Genomic DNA, 24,872 nt, shown 5'->3' with positions numbered 1-24,872 from the left:
CTACTCCTTGACAAAAGGCTTTCGTTCCCGCTCGTCCCTTACAGCCCTGCCGTCAGAATTAAATCCATTTCCCGCACGAGGCTGGGAGGAAATGAGAGCTCTCTTGGCCGTGCGCGCTGACAAAAGGACGCTTGGCGGCGCCCACAGCGCCCCCTCTAGCGGGCCGCTGCCCGGCTGCCCCAGGGCCGCGGTGCTGCAGTGCCCCCGCCCGCAGTGCCCGCCGCCCGCGCTGCCGCAGTCCCGCTGCTGGGCCTCGGCCCACGTCCACTCCGCCACTACCAACTGCCCGTAAGAGCCAAGAGCTAACATGAGGATTTTGTTACTAGGAAGAAAATCTGAAACGTGAGCTTCCTTAAATGATATATCCTCCCTGGGATTAAAAAAAGAAAAAAAGTCCTACAGCTGGAATATTTATTGTCTGGGAAGAACATCTGCCTTTAGAAAATTAACTATTAGGGATTTTAATAGCAATTGTTGACCATTTGAATTCTGAGCCAAAATTACCCCTATCCTAATTCTGACTCCATCTTCGACTACAACAAAATTTTTGTTGTTGTGCTGCGGTCTGGGACTGTGAGCCCAGCTCCCTCCAGTTCTCATTACTTCCTCCTCTCACCCCTCTCCTCATCCCAGAGGGAACAAGTTTAGTGAATAGGGAACTGGGTAGAGAACCAGAATACTTGATGACAGTTTCAGACCTGCCATTAAATAGCTGTGTGACTTTGATGAAGTCACTTAACCTTTCTGGGCATTACTGTCTTAGTCTGTAAAATGACAGTGTACTTAAGGCATCTTCCACTTCTACTTTCTGGCAGTGTTTCTCAATATGCCCTCAGAGTAGGAATGTCAAGTGGTAGCTTGGGAGTTTAGAACCCCATAAGCTTCACCAGCTTCCCCAAATCCGTATCCACTCCAAGTGTTTTTTTTTTTAAATGTTGATTGCAGGGCAAGTATGGCTTCCAGAAAAGCCCCTGGTCACTTCCCCCAACCAGATCATGGCCCATCTGCTCCTTTTAGGTTCTGGGCCACCACCGCATTTAGACACTCCCGTAAAAATCTCCTAACTCCACCACAGTGCTCCTGCAGGATCAGAATCTCCGCAGGTGAGCCTAGGAATTTTTTTTTATTTTTTAACAAGTATCCCTAGTAATTCGGTTGCACACTGACATTTAAGAAATGCCACTCTATGTGAGCTACAACGGATGTGGAAAAAGAGAAAATGCCCACCACAACCACCCTAGAACGGACAAATATTCCATCTCAGACACCAGAGTAAGTGGTGTCTTTCTGCTCTAGCTCTTCCAACCCTTCTATCCCCCTGTCTCGACCCCCTCCTTTCCTACCCAGAGCTTCTCATTCACTCCCATTTCCCTTCCAGAATGGCTGATTCCATAAGCCCTTTCCCCACTCTCCTGTCAAAACCTGCTAGAATTATAAGCAGCTGAGCCACTGGGACCCAAGGTCTGACTGGCCAGAACCAGGAAGTCATGTGTTTACTGAGACACTTCAGGCGGCTCTGCATTATTGGTGCTAAGTGATGACATCTAGGGAGTCAGGTACATCTTCTCCAAAGCCCTGAGATCATAGTTATGGTGGGCCCTTTTCTGAAATAGAACCCAAAAAGGGAATAGAGAATTTTTGTTTAGTCCAGAAATAGCAGGCTTCATAAATCCCCTTAGTCATCTCCATCACTCAAAAATTTCTCTTCCTGATGTATTATTAGCTTTCTCAAACTAGTAATTGCAAACTCTTGTTGGCTCCTGCCACTGCTCTGAGGGCTTTACATGCATTTTTATTCATTTAATCCTCACAAGAACTCCATAGGACAGTACTATTATTACCCCATTTTACAGTTGAAGAGATTGACACACAGAGAGGTTAGGTAACTTGCTCAAGGTCATACAGCTAGTGGGTGGCTGCGATGGTATTCAAACTCACACAATATGGCTCCAGAGCTTATAAGCCCTACCACTACCCTGCACATGGCTTCTGGGAGGAGACAAAAAAAATTAACTTGGAAATGAAGAACTAGTACAAGACAGTGATAAAGTTGATTAGGCTGATAGCTGATACATTCTTTTCCCAAAAAAGTGATTCTGTTCTTCTGGTCGTCAAAGTCCTAAAAAAAATTGCATGGTGCACTGGGTGTTATACGCAAGTAATGAATCATGGAACTTTACATCAGAAACTAGGGATGTACTGTATGGTGACTAACATAAAAAAAAAAAAAACTCCTAAAAAAAAATATCCTCCAGCTTCTCTTATGTGCCATCTGAATGTGTCAAGTGCTGGAAAGATTACCGTCATCCTGTGGCTTTAGCAATTGTTCAAATATCAGATAGGAAGCAAGATTTCAATATATAAATTTCCATATTAATAGCCTATGTGGAATTTTAGTTGAAGTTCCTGAAGTTCTCACTCAATTCCAAATTCACTTTGAAATCCTACAAAAGCAACAAGAACTGCAGTTGGTTCCACAGGCTATCCTGGGAAGATCACAAGAATTCAGAGTCCCCACCACAGAAAACCCAAGATGCCTAGCCCTTAACTAGGTATAGGAAAGCATAGAAGACTCCACATCAGGCCCAGAAAATCACATTTAACTAGCCCCCAATGACCAGGTAATCTAAAATTAGATTTCCTAACTGATTTGCAATAAAGGTATTTCTAATCCCGTGGTCTCTTGACAGAAAAGGGTTTCTGGTCAGCAATAACTTATAAAGTAAGAAGATGGCAGTGTAAGAGACACCTGTGGTGCCTCCACCTCCTGGTATTCATGTCCTTGTGTAATCCCCTCCCCTTAGGTGCTGGCAGGACCTGTGACTTGCTCCTCACTGACAGAATACAGCAAAGGGGATGGGATGTCAGTTCTGTGATTGCCTTGCATAAGGTTCTTCATCTTGCTGACTTTCTTGATTACCTTCTTAGTTTGTATGCTTTGATTAATTAAATAGCAATGCTAGGAAGACCTACATAGCAAGGAACTGAAGGTGACACCTGGCCAACATCCAGCTAGAAACTGAGGTCATCAGTTCAAAAGTCCTAGAGGAGATGAACTTGGAAACAGATCCTTCACCAGTCAAGCCTTCAGCTGAGACCCTAACCCAGACCAACACCTTGATTTCTGCCTTGAAAGTGAGCTTAAAGCAGAGGACCCAGCTAAGCCATGCCCAGGTGTGACTCCTGATCCACTGAAATGGTGAAGTAATGAATGTGTTAAGTTGCTATGGTTGTGGTAATTTGTTACACAGCAATAGATAACTAATGCAGTGCCTTAGCACCCTCCAGGCACAGGCATACTTATCAATGGCCTTCCCCAGGGCATGTCAGAGGTGCTGGAGGGACTGACACCCCAGAGGACCTGCTCTCAAACAATGACCATCGGGAGTTGATGAATAGCCTGGTCCCTCATTCCTAAGTATTGGAAGGACACCTCTGAAGCATGTTGTACATAGTCTCCCAGAGTGCCTCAGCAGGACTGAGCCCCAGTGGCCCACAGCAGTAACCTGCTCAGTCATGCATCTTTCATAGTCCTCCTTTTCTTCCCTATATTACTTCCCCACTCCCCTACTGGTGGTTCCTGGGCTTGTCTCCCAAATAAACTACAAATCATGGCCTACTTTTAGGGAAAGCTTTCAAATCAAGACCAATGATAAATTCTAAGTCTAGGTTTCCTGAATATGCCCCTCTCTGACAAGCAAAAGTATAGCCAACCCTGTGGCTGAGGACTGCTGTGGAAAGAAAAATGAACTGGGAGTCCAGGGTCTGGGGCTCCAGTCTCAGTCCTAGTGACTGTGTGGACCAAGGAAGACCTGACCCTGGGTCTCACTTCCTAGCTGTAAAGTAAGGGTAACAGCCCTTGCCCTCTGCTATGGGCTGAATTGTGCTCCCCCTACCGGCCCCCTGTCGCCAATTGCTATATCAAAGTCCTAACCTCCAGAATCTCAGAATGTGACTGTATTTGGAGATGGGGTCTTCAAATAGATAATTGAGATAAAGTAATGAGATAATTAGAAGATTAAAAAATTTGGTGATATGGATAGATCCTAATCCAATAAGACAGGTATCTTTATAAGAGGAAATACGGATACAGAGATTGCAGAGGGAAGACCATGTGAAGACATGGGGAGAAGCCAACCACCAATAACCTAGGAAAGGAAAACCAACTCTACTGACACCCTGATTTCTTGATCTCATGTAAACTTCTGTTGTTCAAGCCACTTTGTTATGGCAACCCTAGAAAACTAAGTCTCCTACCACTCAGGGTTGCTGCGCAGACAAAATAGGATACTAAGTGTAAGTACTTACAGTCTTATTACTGATCAGAATGAGACAACCAGCAGCCATAACCCTGGCCACAGAGGGAAGAGCCACACAGGGTGGGTGGTAAAGCAGCACCCACAGCTGGTGGAGAGGCCCCAGACTCCAGAAGAAAGGCAATCCTTATTATAAAGTGGCACAGAAGTTGGCTAAATTGTGTCCTGGTGTTTTGTAGAAGGTAGAACGTACAAATGATAAAATTAGATATTTAACAGAGGAGATTTCTAAGCAAAATAGTGAAAGTGCAAATAGGGTCCTTCTTACTGCTTATAGTAAAATACAAGAGGAGAGATGAATTAAAGGAAGAAACATTAAACACAAAGGAACCAGAGCTTGAAGACTGGGAAAATTCTCATCTATATTGTAAAAAGTGAAAACGCTTGTTCTGAAGAGAGCACTAAGGGTGTGGCTGAATAACCATTTGATAAAGAGGTCATGGAATGTAACTCATGGACCTAACCAGCCATCTTAGCAGAGGCTAGGAATAGTGTTGGGTTTTTCCAGCAAAGACTGTGCTGGTTTGAATTAAAGGGGACAAAAAAAGCAGGACAGAATGAAGGAAGGATGAGACCACAAAGCTACTCAGTTGCAAACGTGTACTGCTCTTCCAGGAAAGGGAAGAATGACCCCAAAGACACTGCCATTCCAACCACAGGCCCAGGGGTCAAGTTGGTTTCCTCCTGGCTTCAGAGGGCAGGGCCACTGCGGAACTCTATGGGGTGATGCTTCCACCACAGTGGGCCTGGAAGGTAGGACACTGAGCCAAAGAGGATTTTTATAGGCTTAAGATATAATGGAATTTGCTTTGCTAGGTTTGGGAATTGCCTGGAACCCATCACTCCTTTCTTCTTTCTGATTTCTTCCCTTTGGAATGGGAATGTCTGTCTTATGCCTCCTCACCATTGTAGTTTGGAAGCACATAACTTGTCTGGTTTCACAGGCTGATGGCTGGAAGAGAATTTCACCTCAGGATGAATCATACCTCAGCTCTCACACATACATGATTTAGAGGATATTTAGATGACACTTTGAACTTCAGACTTTAGAACACATGCTGGAACAAGTTAAGACTTTTGGGGCTATTGAGATGAAATGAATGTATTTTGCATGTGTTAAGGGCATGAACTTTTGGAGTCAGGGGCCAAAAGCCATGGACTGAATTGTGTTCCCCTCCCGCCTTACGAGAGTTGTATGTTGAAGCCTAACCCCCCAGTATGACTATACTTGGAGATAGGGCTTTTGGGTGTTTGTTAGGGTTAAATGAGGTCAAAAGGTTGGGGCCCTTAATCCAATAGTATTGGTGTCCTTCTAAGAGGAAGGGAGACAAGAGTTTGCTCACTCGCGCACACACTGCTAATTCTCTCCACCCATCCCCACCCTACCATGTGAGGCCACAGAGAGAAGTCTGAAAACCAGGAAGAGCAGCCTCACCAGAAACCAAAACTCTTCTGACCTTGATCTTGGACTTCTCTGCCTCCTGAACTGTTAAACTGTTGTTTAAGCCACCCAATACAGGATTTATATTATGCCAGCCCAAGAAGACATACACATTCTGTGCCTTGGTTTCTCCACCTGTACAAAAAGGATCATCAGGTCTATCTCATAGGACTGTTACAAGAACAAGGTAACATATGGAAAGCATGGGAACAGATACAGCATATATTAAGTGCTATGTCTTTGTGAGCAATTGTTATAAAGATGAAGATTGTCTCCATGCTCAAGGTGCCTTATGGCCTTAGCTGGGTATTTAGACAGCCTTGAAAATAGTCACTGCCAGTGGCTAATGCCTACCACTCCATACTCTTCTAGCTTAAGTTTACATTCCTATTAAAGGTTAATTGCCCCAGGAAGGGTAATAGGCACTTATTCCTCAAGTGATGAAAACAGACAGAATGAAAAATATTCGATTTATGTCCTTGAAAGGATGGAATGGAAGCTGCATAGGGGTTGAGGGATAAGTGTGAAGCCTGAAGACCCTGAAATCTACTTCAAAGCATGAGATTAAGGAAAAAGAGTTGAGTAAGGCCATTTAAAGGGTAACTGGTAAACTTTGAATTATCACGATTTTTAAAGAGACTTCAGAACTTTCAAGACTGTATTTATTTGTCTCTAGAAGGTAGCCCTGGGCTGGCCTTTTCACTTTTCATATTTGGGGGAGCCTGTAACAGAGAAGAAAGTCCCTTATAAATGGCTAAACGATAAAAACAGACAGTTCCCAAAAGAACTATGTAAAAAATGTTTCATTAGTAACCAAAGCTGATTTAAACCATTTTTTACCTATTAAAATCCTATCATTTTAATAGATCCCACTCTTAGCAAGGATATAGTGAAATCAGCACTCAGAGTTGGCGGTATTATAAAGTGGCCCCATGCATCAAGTCATAGATTGTACCGACCTGTGAATCAGAACTTCCACTTCTAGGAATCTATCCTAAAAAAAGAAAGAAGGAAGAGGTAAACACATCATGCTACTTGCCATGTTTATGAGAGCAAAAAACTGAACACAACTTAAATGTCCAAAAATTAGAAAACCATTCCATTTAATGGACCATTAAAACTTGTAGAATAAGAAGAAACAGAACACACAGTGGTATATACCTGTGATAATTTCTTAATTTAGTTGTATAAGAAAAAAATTTTGGAAGCATTTTAGTATATTTCCATCAGTGGTTTTACTAAGATGGTAAGATTATTTTGGGTTTAATATTCTGAAATCTCAACTTGAAGAAAAAAACACTCATTATGAAAAACGAAGTCACTCCAATCGATCACTGTGGATAATAAAGTACTATAGTCACATGCTTTAATTCAGCTTATAAAAACACATTTACCTCTTTCCTAGTCCATTCTCATTTATATTTCAAGGGTGAGTTTTGTTAGAATGAAAGGCAGTAAAGAGTTTAACACTATTACCCATATGCCCTGATTCCATCATTCACTGACCCAGTGGATATTGGGCAAGTTCCTTAACTTCTGTTTTGTTTCCTGATGTGTAAAATGGATATAATTATACAGCACACAGTGGTCATGAAAATTAAATAAGTTAATATATATACACCACCAGGAATAGTGCCCAGCACAAAATAAGTATCAATAACTTTTCTGATCTTGATCTAGTCTTTCCACTATGTATGTGATTAAGCTAACATTTTGAGTTCCAGTTTAGCTTTAAAAGTTTCATTTAAATTTAAATTTTTTTTTCACATATCCAGAGTGTGTTAAACCTAAGAGACAAATTCAGGTATTGCTGGGTTTACCCAAAGAGTTAAAGGATAATTTGATCCTATAGCCTAGAGTCTAGTGTATTATAGATCATTGTCTTAGTTTGGTTTTCAGTATTAGCCAGAAAATTCCAGGAATGTAATATTTAAGTATCAGATATGAAAACTTGAAGATTATCAATGTTGCTTTATTCTCATAGTTCATTAAAAAAAAAAAAACAACCTACTGGCCTCATCTGAATAGTTGAAGGTCCAGGAAGAAGGTGGTCTGAGAAACGAGACTCAGCTTGCTACTCAGCCCCTCTGATAGGGTGGGCATACTACTGTTGTTGGTTGTATAGCTGCATGGTTTCACATATTATCCAATGTACCTTTCCCTCCCCCCACTGAGCCAATGCTTGGGGGTGGGAGGCAGGGAAAGAGGTAGATAGATACCAACCAGAAGCCCTCACTTACTTAGCTTCAGATTTCAGTTCCCAGCACACTAGTCTGAAAAGCAAGGCTCTCATTTGAAAGAAGCTGACTTCGTTGAAAGAGAGAATAAACATGAGGGTTCTGGTGGGCCAGAACTCAGATGGCAGCTCAGGTGAGCACAAAGCAGAGAGAAGGCAAGATATGATGTGGGAAAGATTTCCTACAACCAAAAATGGAGATGAAAGTTGAAACAGCAGGAAGTAGTTATTCAGAAGGGATAGAACTAGTTTGTAGAAGCTGGTTGATCCCTGGCGAAGAGTCTTACACCACGCCATCCTGGGCCTTGACCCAGGGATGGGGAAGAGTTACATAAGGGAACAGAACCCAATAAAGATAAAGAAGAATCTGAGGAAAGCAAGGATTTATACCCACTTCATGGGATGTAGCCTCTCACAGGAGTTTAGTGACCACATGGCTGAGGGACATCATCAAGTATGTGCCTGAGGGCAGCTGCATAGCCCATCTGGCAGTGGGAAAGTCAGGGAGACCAGAAGATGCCTGGGTTCTAAAAGGAGAAGGCCCAGTAAGCCTGGCCTAGTGAAGAGAAGCCACAGTGGGGCCATGGACATCCACAACAGATGTCAGCTCAACAAGCCTGGGGGCCCAAGAACAAGCTGGGGAAATACACATGAGCATTTCCATTGTAGCCTCCATAGTCCATACGCTTTTTACTGTACCTAAACGAGGACAAGAGGATCTTCTACGGGAGCTGGCATAAGAAGCAAAAAGACCTATAGGGATTCTGAACATTAAACAGATACGGTATTTACTCAAAGAAGTATTTACCCTTAATGGGGTAAGCCAGTCTTCCCACCATCTGAGTCATAGGGTCTTACTGGGTTCTCAAAAGTAGAATTCAACATAGGAAGTTACATTTCTTCCCATCTAAATTGTGCTCATAATTGTCAGTCCTGCTTTGGCGTGTGAAAGTCCAGTCAGGACCCAGAGATCAGAACCAGTATTGTGACTATAGCCTTACCATCTCACATCTACAGGGAGAGCTGCACAGATCATATTCCAGCAAATGAGCTCCTTTATTATGAGCAGGGCTTTGGCCACCAAGGCCCATATGGTCTGTCTCTTCCCTTGGGTGCCTGATCCAACTTGTATGATGCAGGAAAACTCTACTCCTAGGTTCTTCTCACCTCAGAGCACCCCAATGAGGCAGGTGCCCCAGGCCCATCTTCCACACTAGAAGGACACATTCTTGGGGACAAAAGTCTTCCAAAAAGGAAAGGAGTGATCCAAAGAGGACCAGAAGAATTCTCCAAAATAATCAAGTTGTATTTATAGCCCCTACCCTCCCACTGGAAGTTCTACCTTTAATACTCTGTCTTTGGAATCCATTTTATTGCTAATCCATTCTGTATAATACAGAGATTAGAACAAGCGGAGAAGGTGGAGGGTGGGAGGGCACACTGACTTCCCTCAGGGGCTAGCTACTGCGGTCCTAGTACTTGATGGCTTTCTGCTAACCCAAAGAGCAGTCTGTCTCAAGGGAGGTCAGTAGTACATCAGAGAAGTCCTGAATCTACCTTTGAGAGACCTTCTACTCAATTCTTGTAATTTTCCTCTGTATCTTTGTGGAACCAACGAGATAGGCCTTTTATAAAACTCATATAAATATTCCCTCCAGAAGTCCACTAGAATAGATGAAGACTTACTTCAATTAATTTAACCACCAGGCCCATCATAGGTCAGAGAAATATAACTTATTAGCTTTCTTGAATTATGTTCAGCTCACTGGCAGAGTTAGGAGCACATACCAGGTAGAGATCTCGTCAAATACACCAAACTTCACACACATACACTAAACCCACTTTTGTGACTGATTTAATTTTTCTGTGGGGACAGAAGATTGAGAGTTACAACAAAGGAAATCCCCCTCTCTTATTTTCATGAAGAAATTCATCTTCCCTCTAACATTCTCTTCTCATCCTGATCACAACAGGGCCTCAAGAGTCTTCCTTGGGTGCTGCTTGGATCTCTTCCTGAGTGGCTGCACCCTGGGGCACCCTCCATTGGATGTGGGCATCACCCCAAGGTTAGATGGATCCTGTCTTGTATGCTCCAGATCTCACCTTTCCAAAGTCCCAGGGAAAATAACCAGCATCCTTGTAATCACAGCACCAATCCCTAAACCTCCAAAGTTTAGAAGACACTGTAACATCCTGAGCCAACACAACCACTAGATTAGCCTTCACTCGGAGTCGCAGTATTCTTGGTCCAGGGCTTCAAACTCTAATGCCTAGACTGGTAATGCCAACAAGGGGTGGTGGGGCTGAGAAATCAGAGACCACCCACCCTATCAAAAAGAAGTTCAAGTTTTCAAAATACTCTGCTGGCTAAACCCATCAGAATATGCCCCATAGGCTACCAGTGAACACTGGGACAGACAGACGTGGTTCCCAAGGAGAAGCCTAGACCACCACACTGTGGTAGAGTTTTTGCTATCACGTGGAGCCAGCATCTGGGGGAACTATAAGATGGAAGACAGGAGATAGATGCTTCAAGGCCTTCCCAGGGTGTTAATGAATTCATCCCAGCTGGCTAGACCATCTCATTTCAGAGCTTAAAATGCTAGTAGAAGAAATATCCCCAGTGATTAATTTCATACACAGATTACCACAACCTGCCGATGGGGTAGTGGAAATCTACCACCCAGAGAGGCTTCCTTCTCTCAGAAATCCTTCCAAGGCATACTCCCAGAACAGGCTAAAATTTAGAACTGTGTGACAGCAGCACATTGAAGCCCCATAACAGGCACTTATGTTCATCCACATACTCCTTTCCAGAGCCCTTCTGACCCCAGCACAATTGGCATCTCACTCTACAACATTGAGGATGGTCTTTGTGCAGGGACATGCCTCTATAGATCACAGCCAACTCTGAACAAAATTCAGAGCCTTGCAGGATATGAAATGCCCAAGCCATAAACACAGGTGTCAAATAAAAGTAATAAACAATAGTGGGTCAGTGAACATCTTGGCACCCAAAACAGCAAAATCCTACACCTTGAAAGTCCAATTCTAAACGCGACTTGCCAGGACCTTGACATTGATCCCTATTCCTACCAAGGCCAGATGCCGTGGCTTCACACAGCTTGTGGCCCTCCCCATTTGCACACACACTTGCTGATTCAGTCCCCAAGTGAACCTGCTCTGGCCCGAGAAGTTAATCTCCATGCCTGCCATCAGCAGATTCTTATGTACTTCATTTGGGATTTTTGCCTCTCAGGAATGTTGTTGATCTTGCACAGCTTGTTCTGACCCCATCCTCAAATCCCCAAAAATGCCCATCTCTGCCAGCACCAGGATTCCACTCCTCCAATCCTCTCCTAGGGCAGGAAGAAGGGTGCAATGCCTGCACACTGAAGCTGGAGGGGGCCTGCCTCCCAGATCCTAAGCCCCTCTGTACATAGCATTTCAGTCCAACGAGTCACATCAGCTATACCCAGGTTTCCAGTTAGGGTGTCTGGCCAGGACCCTGAAACCCTATATAATCACCTGTTCAGGTAAACTGCACTGTACCCTTATGAGAATTGTTTGGCAAACAAAGGCCAGGCTGAGCTTTGTTTCCCTGGCCCCTCCCACTGCATCCTGGTTCTTGATTGTAAAATGTAAGCTTTTATAAAGTTATTAAAAGTGACTTTGAATAATTGCTCAAGCCACATGCCAATAAGGATCTTGGAGTTAAATCTATTAATAAGGAGAAAACGAACCAGAAAGATAGTCACACAGTAGGCACTTCAAAGAGAAAAAATCACTTCCCCCTCCCATCCTGAACAATTCAGTCCTAATGCTGTCAGCTCACAGTGAGGTAGGGGGATCCATGGTGGCCCTGAGTGCAGTACTGGAGGCTGAGCAGGGTGAGAATGGCATCCACACATGGAGATGGTCATGTCAGAGGATGTCAGAGACCAAGCAGATAAGGGAAGGGGCCACACAGTGGGGTGGCCCATTGCAAAGTGGTAAAGTCCAATCAGCAAGAGAGAGGCTTTGGAAGGGCAACCTGGCATGGAGAGTCAGACCCAAGCCAGGTAAGAAGGGTGTCCAGGCAGAGGGGCAGGGTAGCATGGGGAGAAGATGCCCATGCCAAATCTGGTAGGCATGCATGCATGTAGGTGACCTCACATGGTGAGCCAGAGTCCAAGCAGGGTGAGGAGATGTCCATGTGTGGGGTGAGGGATGGCCTGAGTAGAATGTCAGAGCCAGGGAGAGGGTTCTTACAGCAGGGCAGCTTGTCATGGGTGCTGTTATGGGCTGAATTATGTCCCCTCATAATTCATATGTTGAAGTCCTAACCCCCATACCTCAGAATGTAACTGTATTTGGAGATAGCGCCTTAAAAAGGGTGATTAAGGGACACTGGGTAGCTCATCGGTTAAGTGCCTGCCTTTGGCTTGGGTCATGATCCCGGGGGCCTGGGATGGAGTCCCTCATCGGGCTCCTTGCTCAGTGGGGAGCCTGCATCTCCCTCTGCCTGCCACTCCCCCTGCTTGGGCTCTCTCTCTCTCTCTGACAAATAAGTAAATAAAATCTTTTTTAAAAATGGTGATTAAGTTAAAATGAAGGGTGGGGAAATTGAGGGGAGATGGGCTAAATGGGTGATGGGTATTAAAGAGGCCACTTGTTGCGATGAGTGCTGGGTGTTGTACATAAGTGATGACTCACTGAATTCTACTCCAGAGACCAATATTGCACTATATGTTAACTAAACTTTAAATTAAGAAAAATAAAATATAATGGAGGGTGGAGACAAATCCAATGTGACTGGTGTCCTTAGAAGAGAAAATTGGGGCACACACAGAGGAAAGACCATCTGCAAGTCAAGGAGACAGGCCTCAGAAGAAACCAAATTTGCCAATGCCCTGATCTCAGATTTCCAACCCCTAGAACTTCGAGAAATAAATTTCTGTTGTTTAAACCACTTAATCCGTGTTTTGTTATGGCAGCCCTAGCAAACTAATACAGGTGCTAAAGCCCAAAAGGGGTCAAGAGCCACCATGGGGGAGCCGTCACAGAGAGGAGAAGTAAGTTACACATGGGGTGTCCTTGATGAAAGATTCATTCCAGGGCTCGGGGTGGGAAAGTATATGATGTTCAAGCTCAGAACATCTTCTGCCAGAAAGGAAGTGATCAAAAAATGATAGTGACAGGTCAAGCAGAAAGGCAGTCCATTTGAAGGGGCCTTCCCTGGCCACAATGAGGACAATTTGCATAACAAAATAAATCGTGAAATACTATGATATTATGATGATAATCTACTGAATTAAATAGAAAACTATGTGTCTATAATATAAAATTATAAATGAATATAGAAACAACCAAAATGTTCTACAATTTAAAAATGGGGTACTTGGGTAGCTCAGTCAGCTAAGCATCCAATTCTTGATTTCGTCTCAGGTCATGATCTCAGGGCCGTGTGGTTGAGCCCTGCATCAGCTCTGTGCTAGGCATGGAGCCTGCTTGGGGTTCTCTCTCTCCCTCCTTCTCTTAAAAAAAGTTCTACAATAAGTAAATGGTTAAACTGTGACACATCCACCCCACGGGCTAATATTCAGCAATGAAAAGGGGGAACAGACTTTCAATACAACCACTGGGATGTTTTAAATGGCACTGTGCTAAGTAAAAAGCCAGAGGGGGTTAGGACTTCAACTCTAAAGAATAGCATGGAGGACATTAGGAGAAGGAAGGGAAAAATGAAGGGGGTGGAAGTCGGATAGAAGAACCATGAGAAACTTTGGACTCTGGGAAACAAACTGAGGGTTTCAGAGGGGAAGGGGGGAAGGGGGATGGGCTAGCCTGGTAATGGGTATTAAGGAGGGCTCGTATTGCAATGAGCACTGGGTGTTCTATGCAAATAATGAATCATGGAACACTACATCAAAAACTAATGAAATATTGTATGGTGACTAACGAAACATAATAAAATTAAATTAGAATAGAACAGAATATATACTGCATGATTCCATATAGTATAGAACATTCCCCAAATGATATAGAGATCGAGAAGAGATTAGTGGTTGCCAGGGGGGTAGGGAGAGTGGAGATGTGGGGGCAGTGGGTGGGTAGCAGTCCAGAGAGCTTTATGGGGGTGGAATAGTGCTGTATCTTGCCAGGAGTGGTGATTCCACAAATCTACACATGTGGTAAAATGACAGGAAACTACAGACACATAGCACCAATATTGATTTTCTCATGGTGATATTGTGCTATAGTTACAGAAGATGTAACCATTAAGGGAAACCAAGTTAAGGGTATATGGGACTTCTCTGTACTATCTTTGTAACTTCCTGTGAATCTATAATTATTTCCAAATAAAAAGTTTCTTTTTTTTTTTAAGATTTTTATTTGTTTATTTGAGAGAGACAGAGAGCACAAGTGGGGAGGAGGGAGAGAGGGAGAAGCAGGTTCCCCGCTGAGCAGGGAGCCCGATGCAGGACTCGATCCTGGAACCCTGAGATCATGACCTGAGCCGAACGCAGATAGTTAACTGACTAAGCCACCCGGGTGCTCCAAAATAAAAAGTTTCATAAATATAGAATGTTTGGTGAAGAATAGGATACATAGATAGCTCCAAAGCACCTCCACACAAAACACTGATTACAAAGGGAAAAAGCTAACTTTAGAGAGGCCCAGCAGTCACTGCATTAAGCAAATGATTGAAGTGAACATATTAATAGATCAAATCAAAATGTACCCCATCCAAAAGGATGCAATGAGTAGAAAATAGCATCACTTCCGTGATATCCCCGCCAAAGATTCATGTCTGAATCTAATCAGGAGGAAATAGACAAACACAAATCAAACATTCTACAAAACAACTGGCCTATAATCTTCAAAAGTGTCAAGGTCATAAAAGTCATGGAAAGACCTACAAAGTGTTCCAGATAACCAGAAGCTAAAGAGAGATGACAATTAAATGCAACTCATAATTCTCAGGTGGTCCTTCTGCTAAAAAGGACATTCAGACTGTTGGTGAAAACCTGAACGGAGCCTGAGGATTTCATGGCAGTAATGCCACAACATTGACTTCCTGATTTTGACAGCTACACTGTGGTCTACAAGAGAATGTCCCCCATTTATAGGAAATGCACACTAATTAGGGGTGAAGGGGCATCAAACTGACAACTTACTCTCAAATGGGTCAGGAAAAAAGTTATTTTTACTCACAACCCTTCTATAAGTTGTTTCAGAATAAATGCTTTTATGTTAACAATAAATTATTTAGATGTCAAAGAATGAGAAACCCTTCACAAAACTGATGAAATCCTAGAACATTTCTGCAAAAATGGCACTCTTTATATTCAGGCCTGGAAAATCACACTTGGCAGAAGGTACATGCAGATCTAAAAATCTCAGAAACATGATTCTTTGTTCATTCTAAGAACTAGCACAGTCTTTCAACTAGCAATTTAACTGCATTAGCTAAAAGACGGAAATGTGTCTAACTCCCTTTTTTAAAAGAAAGTTCTGGTTAGAACTTTTCTGTGTCTTACTAGAAAATGTTGGTCCCCACTTTAAATCTACTTACTATAAACGGCCTATTTCCAGGATCAAGAATCCTTGGAAGATAAGGACATCCTGTACGTCCTTGCTGCTGGTGTTGCCAAGCATAAGGCTTTTCTGTTTCCATTCAGCTTCTAGTCCCAGTCCAGGCCCAAAAGGACTGTCAGGAAGGTGCAGCTGGGCAGCTCACCACAAGAAAGACATGGTAATACCAACCCGCTAAGGTTCAGTGAGGATTAAATGCAAGTAAGAGTCTTGTCTTAATACACAGAACATATTAAAACTAACATTACCATTATTAACAGAGAGCAGGTTCAAGGTTCAGCTCAGGCCACATCTTTGTCCTTACTTTTGTTCTCAGTCATTCCCTGTCAGCTCATATGGTAGCCATGGGAATTTTGTCTCCTAAGGGTTGACTGGCAAGGGAAGGTTTGGTTTATAGGTCAAGTGGCCAGAATATGAAAATCTAAAACAGCGTGTACAAAAGTAGAATCCTTAGAAAACAGTAATCAAGTCAGAAATGGCAGCCAAGGCCAGCCAGTCAGGAGGAAGCCTGTAATACCTCAAACCAGAATAGAGCATTATTAAGGGCCAAGTGAATGAACTCAGAACACTTGCTACAAGCAGAGCTAGGATTCCTGTGGCTTATTATTGATCACTCACCAATCAATACTGATTGCTCATGATGAGTCAGATTTAATAATGTATGTCCAAGTGAACACTGACATCCCAAACACTTCACTAGACACCTCACTGACATGACTCCATTTGAGCCTCACAATTACTTGATGTACAAGGTAGGTACAATTATCATTCCCATTCCACAGATGGGAAGACTGAAGATTAGAGAGATTTAGTAGCTCACCCAAGGTTACACAACTAGCAAGGGGTAAAACCAGCATTTGAACCCCAGTGTTTGGTCTCTAGAACCTGCACTCAACTGCTATTTGAAACTGCCTCCCACCACCTACCATCATTTGTGACTCCACAGCTCCCACCAACCCTTACATCACACTAAGCAACTTGCTTGTTACAGTATGCTGGGTTCCAGTGCCTACAAGCCTTTGTTTCTATAGCAGTCATGCTGTAGGATGGACCAAGGGGTCTCGTCAGAGTGTCAATGAGACATAGCAAGGGCAAAAAGTCTACCTTGTGGACTTGGAGAAGCAGGCTGCGACTTCTATCTAGCAGCTTCACTAGCTTGGCAAAGTAATAAGAGCTATTATAATAAACTCTTGTTTTTACTTAGAAAATGCTGCCTTCCTAAAGGAAACTGAGGGTTGCAGGAGGGGAGGGGCTGGGGGATGGGGTAACTGGATGATGGGCATTAAGGAAGGCACGGGATGTAATGAGCACTGGGTGTTGCATGCAACTGACGAATCACTACACCCTACCTCTGAAATTAATAATAAACTATATGTAAATTACTTGAATTTAAATTTAAAATAAAGAAAATGCTCCTTCCCACAAGGCCAACTATAAAATAGGTGTGCATGCCTGTGCACACATGTGCATGGGGATGTGGTGTCACCACGGATCTTTATGTATGGCAACCTACTTCTTTTTCAGGAGACCTGAGTCAGAAAAACTTTTGATGAATTAATTAGGGCCATAAATAAGTAAACTTAGGTCTGTACTGGATAACTCTAGAGGGGTTGCCTTCTCCTTGAATTGCTTACCAATTAAGATGGAAACACAATAATAGATTTTCCAAACTAGCAATCTCCACTTTCCCACCTAGGTAACTTTCACAAAATGATCTTATTTCAATCATCTTTTAGCTTGGAAAATTCCACACACCTCAAGGAAAATATTTTGAGTTTTTTGACATCTATGTGGCTATTTAAGAAGAAACACATTACCAGACTCCTGGTTGGGGAGATAACTCCAGTCGTAGACATCACGCTCTGGCGACAAGTGTATGCTGACTCACCACTGCCACCATCTGCCCAGGGCCTTTCCTCCTCATTCTTCAAGCCCACAGTACAGCTGGCATGCTGGGTGATGTTTCTGGATAGATCTCTAGCCAAGGATATAGGTGGTTCAGAAGGATTGTTCCTATAGTTCTGGTGATCCGGATTTTGTCTCTAGAAACCATATTTAGTTGTCAAACAGTATAATAGGACAGTCATATTTTGAAGATTTAAGTCAATATATTTCAAAATTTTAATCAATGTAGTTTCATTTAAGTGATAAGGGCAATCTTAAGTTATTATGGATGGAAAGAAAATCATTACTCAATAGACTATATTTGTTTTTCTATAACCTTAAAATGTTGTGCAATTGGCAACTGCATTAAAAAGATTATCCCATGGAGCAGATCCTGTAGTTTATAATAAATGCAGCACAAAACAAAGCACTTCTGTTACCCGTTCAAGGAAAAACTAAGGCAGCCACCAGCTCATGTGCAAACACTATGGTCATGCCACAACCCAAGCATCCAACTGGCTAACAGGACAATCCATTCCCACCCATTGGAGAATGTATCCCCTCAAGAGTCACCCAAGTAGTGGACAAGGAAAAAAATTGAAAATACCGTTATATACCTGGCCATTCCTGCCCTAAGCTTCTGGAATGATTGTGTTTCTCTACTCTCTAGTACCTGTCCTTCTCCTCTGTTCTTAAACACAATCACATCACTACTTAGAAAAGACTTTCACTGATCTAACCATTTTTCTTCTTCCATCTTTTTGATCCTTCTTTAAGGTCTCAGATTGCCAGGTTTAATGGACTTGAAGTTTGCCATCTGTGCTCTGCCTGGACTTCAGACACTCACATACACCCAACCCCCTATAAGTGGACTTCCAGCCCACTCCTATCCTACATCTCACATGCTGGGCCTCTCTGTAGCTTCTTGCACTACTTCCTTCCCTCAGATTCCCAAGATTCTCCCCTGCCCGGCCTTAGGTCCTATCTTGCTTCTCCACCTCCCTGCTACCTTCTTCTCTCTGATGGCTCCTCCTTCCTCATGTCAATGGTGTCACTTAGGGCTCATTTCTAAAGGCCTTCCTCTCTTTGTATCTTACCTCCTCTGATGACTAATCCACTACAGGTCTTCAAGGCTTGCCTGACCATGCAACCAGCCCATATAACTAGCCCATAGCTTCTACCGCCTAATGGACACTTCTGAGCTATGCACCCTGACAATAGTGGTGACAACTATGTGCGTCACGGTTTGCAAAGCAGGTTCAATTATTTCATCCCACCAAATGGTTGCAAACCCCATGAGACTGACATCATAACCACTGCTGAGCATCCCACCAGAGTTGTCCGTCAGGGAGGACCTGTCCAAGGCAAATGCCTCTTCCTTTCTGAGTCCTGTCTGATGGAAAACCACCACTACAGAGAGGGTTTGTGGAAGCCTCCTCTCACATCCTAGCTATCAAGGTTCTATTAAAGATTCGGCAGTTAGGAGCTAGGTGCCCTGGGCAGTGACAGGAGGTAAGTACAAGATAATCAGGAACTTGGCTCCAAAGCTCACACAGATCTGGACTCAAACCCCAGTCCTGATATTTCTCAGCTATGTGGCCTCTGCCTGTATTTTGGTTTCCTCCTCTATAAAACATGGATCACAACTAACTCACAGGGTTGTTACAGTCAACTGGAACATATAAGTTGTCTGGCACATGGAAAGGGCTCAGTAAGTGGTGGGTATTGTTCTTAATTCTTAAGCCTTTACCTCAGAGTCTTTGGCTCCTTCCAAAACATCACTGAGAACTTGTATGTATTCAGTTGCACCTTTCAGGATATCAACTTTGCTAGGCTTCCTGCTTTGGGGAAGAAATGGCACAAGTGCCTTCAGTTTGGCAAAACCACGGTTGAGATTTTTTATCTGGAAAACAAAAAAAACACACAGCGACATTTGTATAGATATCCCCCCCCCAAACCACAGAAGAGGGTTGTGAGGGCTTGTTTGTACAGCTCTCGTCTGGCTGATGAACCAAAGCAGGCACATGCCAGAGTCACCGCTCCACCAGCAGCACAGTTCCCAGCAATCGAGGAAGGAGTGGCATAAACTCAGCGCTGTGGGTGAGTGGGCTGGAAGGGAAGGGCGGTCTGTGTTCTTGCTGAACCCCCCGCCTCTTCCTCTTATAGCATACCCACTGTAATGTTCAGGCAGTGGGGTAGTGGCTAAAACTCTAAATCAAAACATCAGGATTTAAAACCCAGCTCTACCATGTGCTAGCTTACAAGAGTGTGTAGGATACTTCATATCACCAAGCTATGGTTTGTTTATCTGCGAAGTGGAAAATACCCACCTTGTAAGCTTTTTTTGTGGTGATTAACATAATTACACATAAAACACATCCTCCTGACCTGTTGCATAGAAAGTCCTCAGTAAGTGGTACTGATAATGAATAAAATGTGCAAATACCAAGAGAGACTATGGACTCTGGGAAACAAACTGAGGGCTTGGGGAGGGGGGAATGGGATAGGCTGGTGATGGGTATTAAGGAGGGCACATATTGCATGGTGCACTGGGTGTTATAGGCAAGTAATGAATCATGGAATTTTACATCAAAAACTAGGGATGTACTGTATGGTGACTAACATAATATAATCAAAGAATATTATTATTTAAAAAAAAGAAGTGCTGCTATTTAAAAAATGTGCAAATACTTGTCTACTCAAGCACTGTGCCATCAACTCTTTAACCTCTTTCCCAGCCAAATTGAGTCAAGTGTTAGAGTCCAGAGAGTCTGTATGTTGGCAAGATTTGAAAGGCCGAATAAGGCTATTTATCTATATGTTTATAATTAATTCTCCAGGGTCTAATCCTTCAGTTCCGAAGGCCAGGAACAATGATGACCATCCCCCTAAGGGGAACTGGCTTGGAAAAACTGGCTTCCACTACACCATAAAGCCAATATACTCATATTGATTGAGAGCCCTCTCCCACTCCAGATCAAAGTGAACAATGGATATAGTCATCTCATTACAGCAGAATATAAAGACCAATAAAAGTATGAAAATGTGGAACTTTGATAAGAGAACTACAAAACAAAATAGAAATTAGATACATTTTTCATGTGCTAAGCTGGTAATACTGTTGTTTTGTTAATCATACCCAGCATTGGAGATGAACAAAAGGAACAGTCTTCTGTCCCATAAGAAGGGATTAAAATTAGTAAACTTCTCTAGAAAGCAGTTGGGCAACTGGCATCAAAAGTTGTGAGATAGCTGCAACATGGAGGGCACTGGAGGAGATAATGCTAAGTGAAATAAGTCAAGCAGAGAAAGACAACTATCATATGATTTCTCTCATCTATGGAACATAAGAACTAGGATGATCAGTAGGGGAAGAAAGGGATAAAGAAAGGGGGGTAATCAGAAGGGGTAATGAAACATGAGAGACTATGGACTATGAGAAACAAACTGAGGGCCTCAGAGGGGAGGGGGGTGGGGGAATGGGATAGACTGGTGATGGGTAGTAAGGAGGGCACGTATTGCATGGTGCACTGGGTGTTATACGCAACTAATGAATCATCGAGCCTTACATCGGAAATCGGGGATGTACTGTATGGTGATTAACATAATATAATAAAAAATCATTAAAAAAAAGTTGTGAGACTATATAGATCCTATGTCCCAGTAATTCCATTTCTAGCATTTTATTTGAGAGCAATTATCAGACATGCACATAAAACCAGTAAAAAGCTGCAAAAAGCATAAAGACTGGACGAATTATGGTCCATTTATATGACAGAGTACGCAGTAAAAAGCTATTCTTTGAAACTATGCTTAAGAATGAGGAAATGTCAAATCAAAACCACAATGAGATCACCTCACACTGGTCAGAATGGCTAAAATTAACAAGTCAGGAAACGACAGATGTTGGTAAGGATGCAGAGAAAGGGTAACCCTCTTACACTGTTGGTGGGAATGCAAGCTGGTACAGCCACTCTGGAAAACAGTATGGAGGTTCCTCAAAAAGCTGAAAACAGAGCTATCCTACGATCCAGCAATTGCACCCCTAGGTATTTACCCCAAAGATACAAATGTCGTGATCCGAAGGGGCACCTGCACCCCAATGTTTATAACAGCAATGTCCACAATAGCCAAACTATGGAAAAAACCCAGATGTCCATCAACAGATGAATGAAGAAGATATGGTGTGTGTATACACACACACACACACACACACACAATGGAACATTACTCAGCCATCAAAAAAATGAAATCTTGCCATTTGCAACGATGTGGGTGGGGCTAAAGAGTATTATGTTAAGTGAAATAAGCCAATCAGAGTAAGACAATTATTATATGATTTCACTCATGTGGAATTTAAGAAACAAAACAGAGGGGGCGCCTGGGTGGCTCAGCGGGTTAAGCGTCTGCCTTCGGCTCAGGTCACGATCCCAGAGCCCTGGGATTGAGCCCCATGTCAGGTTCCCTGCCTGGCCAGGAGTCTGCTTCTCCCTCTTCCTCTTCCCCTCTCTCCACTCATGCTATCTGTCTCTGTCTCTCTCTCAAATAAATAACTAAAATCTTAAAAACAAAACAAAACAAAAAACAGAAGAGCATAGGAGAAAGGAGGGAAAAATAAAACAAGATGAAATTAGAGAGGCCAGAGAGGGAGGGAAACCATAAGAGACTCTTAATCATAGGAAACAAACTGAGGGTTGCTGGGGGACAAGGGGGGGGGATGGGGTAACTGGGTGTTGAATAAAGAGGAGGGCAGGGGAAGTAATGAGCACTGGGTGTTACATAAGACTGATGAATCACTGAACTCTACCTTGATTAACGGAATTTTTTTTTTAAAAAAAGAATGAGGAAATGCTTTTGATAACGTTAATTGAAAAAAATAGAAAACTGTGTACCATCTCACAATTTTATAATATATATCTGTGCACACACATAACTAGAAAAAAAAGATTTTATATATATAAGTTCATGGTAGTTGTATCTGTGTTATGGGAGTTTCTGTTCCCTAGCCATTCCTCTGTTTTTCAGGTTTACTAATTTTATCCTTGTAAAGAAGAACGAAGGTTACTAGCTTTAAAATAGAGGATAAAACCAGGACAAATTCTTTGCAGAAAGCGATTGCTTCCTGATGGAAAGGCCCATATAAAATGGAAACTACTGAATCAGAATCTTGTTCGAGGCCACATCATCACATAGATCGAAGGGTTATTTTCACAAGGGGTCTAATGCCTGGTGAAACCATGCTTTTCCACTCTTGCAGTTTCTCCAACTTCCCCTGGTCTTCTCTCACTTGGTCCTTTCTCCTCCTGCCCTTTCCCAAAGCTCCAAGCTGATTCACGGGGCTACACTTCCAAAGGGCCCCAGGCATGCAGGAACGTCCCCAGCAGAACCTCCCCCTCAAGTCCCCAGCTTGAAGGCGCGCCCTCTGCAACCACCCCCCTCCCCGCTCCCTAAGCCCGCCTGGGCTGCCGCCAAACCCCACGTTTACAGAGCAGAAGGGAGACCAGCCTGGACACGTTGGGGGCCCCGGTTCAGTTAGAAACACTAAAAGCCACCAGTAGATGTCGCTCGGACTACGGTCCACAAGACCACTGGGCGTTGTGATTCACCGCGTCCCGGCCTGCCTGGGAAATGAGACACGGACTGGAGTGGGAGTCCGGCGCACACCGGGGCACCGTGTTCCCTTACTCTAAAAAAGAGGGAAGAATAACTTCCACTGGGCCGCCTCACCCCATACTGGCTTCCAGGCAGAGATGCAGAAGGAGGGGAAGGGGCGGTGGGATTCCTTTGCGCCCCAAGCGCTCACCCAGCGCGAGCAGCTGGGAGATGGAGGCACAACTCCCGGGCGCTAACCTTTTTGAAAGCACCTGCCGAGGGGAGACATTTTTGACGTTGTCACGGGCCTCGCGTGCCTGAATCCCAGCCCCAGACCCCGCTGCAGGTGGTTAGCAGGTGAGGAGGCCATCCTAGGGTCAAAGAACGAGCAGCCGGACGAAGGAGGAGGGTAACAAGGCCCCTACCATTCTCCCAAGCTGGAGACACGAGTCAGGCCTCAGGAGGTTCGAGTCGCCTCCGAGCCCCGCGGGGTGCGCGGTGAGTGGGTGCACCGGCTACTGGCCAGGTGTTTGGTGGGGAGCAGCGTGTCGTGGGGCGGCCGAGCCCGGGTGGCCTGGGGGACCCGCGCGGGGCAGGGTGCTCACCCTCTCGCGCTCCTTGGCGTTGGCCACGCGCCGCCGCTCCAGCACCAACTGGAGGTCCTCTGTCGAGGAGTAGCCTCCCGAGGGCAGCCGCTTGAGCCGGCAGATGGCGGCCAGCTGGGGCAGCGGCCCGAACTGCTCCCGCAGCACGTCCTCCAGCACCTCAGCGGGCGGGACGCCCAGGAGAGCGGGCGCTGCGTCCATGGCGGAGAGCCGCGGGGCAGGGTGGGGGGGCCCGCGCGGCCTTTCATCGCCCGCACCTGGGGCCTCACGAGGCACGGGGGCGGGGCCTGGACCACCTGTAGCTGTTCTGCCGCGGCTGATGCCAGTCGGGTCGGGCTCTCAGGAAGACTGGCCCTTGGGGGTCCGGGTTTCAGCAGCTCCGCAGGTGATTTTGGTGAATACGGGATTACAGATAGACAGCAACTGATTTTCAAATTGGGCTGCACACTGGAATCACCTGGGGAGTTGGGTTTTTCTTAATCCGCCCGCCTGGGGATTACCAGTACCAATCCCCCAAATTCTAATTTGATCAATCCAGGTTGGGGACTGAGCTTCGGGATTCATGTATACACCTGTATGCAAATATATGTATGTACATTGTATACATTTACCAGAAAGAGATGATGGCTATACACAAAACGTTTAAAAAGTTCATTTTGAAATAAATAAAAGTTGCAAGAACAGTAAGAGGTCCTGTAGCCCCTTCACCTAGATTCTCCACTTGTTAACTTTTTTCACATTTACTCCATTGCCCTCTTTCTCTATGAATATTCCCGTTTTCATTATTCTTTTTCTAAAGCATTTCCTAAGTCTTGCTTATGACCACGACATTTTAAAAGAGAAGTCTTTCATTCTGAAGGCCGTCCCTCAACTGGGGTCTGCCCAGTGTCATTTTCAAAAATGGAGCTGTCCTATTAGAGGCCTGTGTCATCTCCGGTGCCCAGAACATCAAAGGCCTCAGACCTTTCACCCCAGTCAAGATTCAGAGCAGGATCAGAAACTCTTCTAGGTATTCTTTTTTTTTTTTTAAGACTTTATTTATTTGACAGAGAGAGAGAGAGACAGCCAGCGAGAGAGGGAACACAAGCAGGGGGAGTAGGAGAGGAAGAAGCAGGCTCTCAGCGGAGGAGTCCAATGTGGGGCTCGATCCCAGAACTCTGGGATCACGCCCTGAGCTGAAGGCAGATGCTTAACAGCTGTGCCACCCAGGCGCCCCTCTT

The 24,872-nt window shown here is 44.1% G+C and overlaps 1 protein-coding gene across 1 annotated transcript; it reads right to left on the bottom strand.

Annotated features, from left to right (window-relative positions):
• FIGLA (folliculogenesis specific bHLH transcription factor) lies at window positions 1–23,853 on the bottom strand. Its single transcript, XM_040623706.1, has 4 exons — window positions 23,653–23,853; window positions 19,206–19,358; window positions 17,327–17,613; window positions 1–322 (listed from the first exon to the last, which is right to left on the bottom strand). The coding sequence occupies exons 1-4, from the start codon at window positions 23,851–23,853 to the stop codon at window positions 1–3; spliced, it is 963 nt and encodes a 320-aa protein (XP_040479640.1).
• Between the last annotated feature and the right edge of the window lie 1,019 nt (window positions 23,854–24,872).

Source organism: Ursus maritimus, unplaced genomic scaffold (genome assembly GCF_017311325.1).
Source record: "Ursus maritimus isolate PB19 unplaced genomic scaffold, ASM1731132v1 scaffold_6, whole genome shotgun sequence".
In the NCBI taxonomy this organism is placed as follows: domain Eukaryota; kingdom Metazoa; phylum Chordata; class Mammalia; order Carnivora; family Ursidae; genus Ursus; species Ursus maritimus.
This window is presented reverse-complemented; position numbering and strand designations above follow the sequence as displayed.

Excerpts from the sequence above, each read along its gene's own strand:
- FIGLA (XM_040623706.1), bottom strand. The coding sequence starts at position 23,853 with ATGGACGCAGCGCCCGCTCTCCTGGGCGTCCCGCCCGCTGAGGTGCTG. Across the intron at positions 19,359-23,652 it reads ACGCCAAGGAGCGCGAGAGG|ATAAAAAATCTCAACCGTGG; the intron begins GTGAGCACCCTG and ends TTTGTTTTCCAG. Across the intron at positions 17,614-19,205 it reads AAGGAGCCAAAGACTCTGAG|AGACAAAATCCGGATCACCA; the intron begins GTAAAGGCTTAA and ends TATGGTTTCTAG.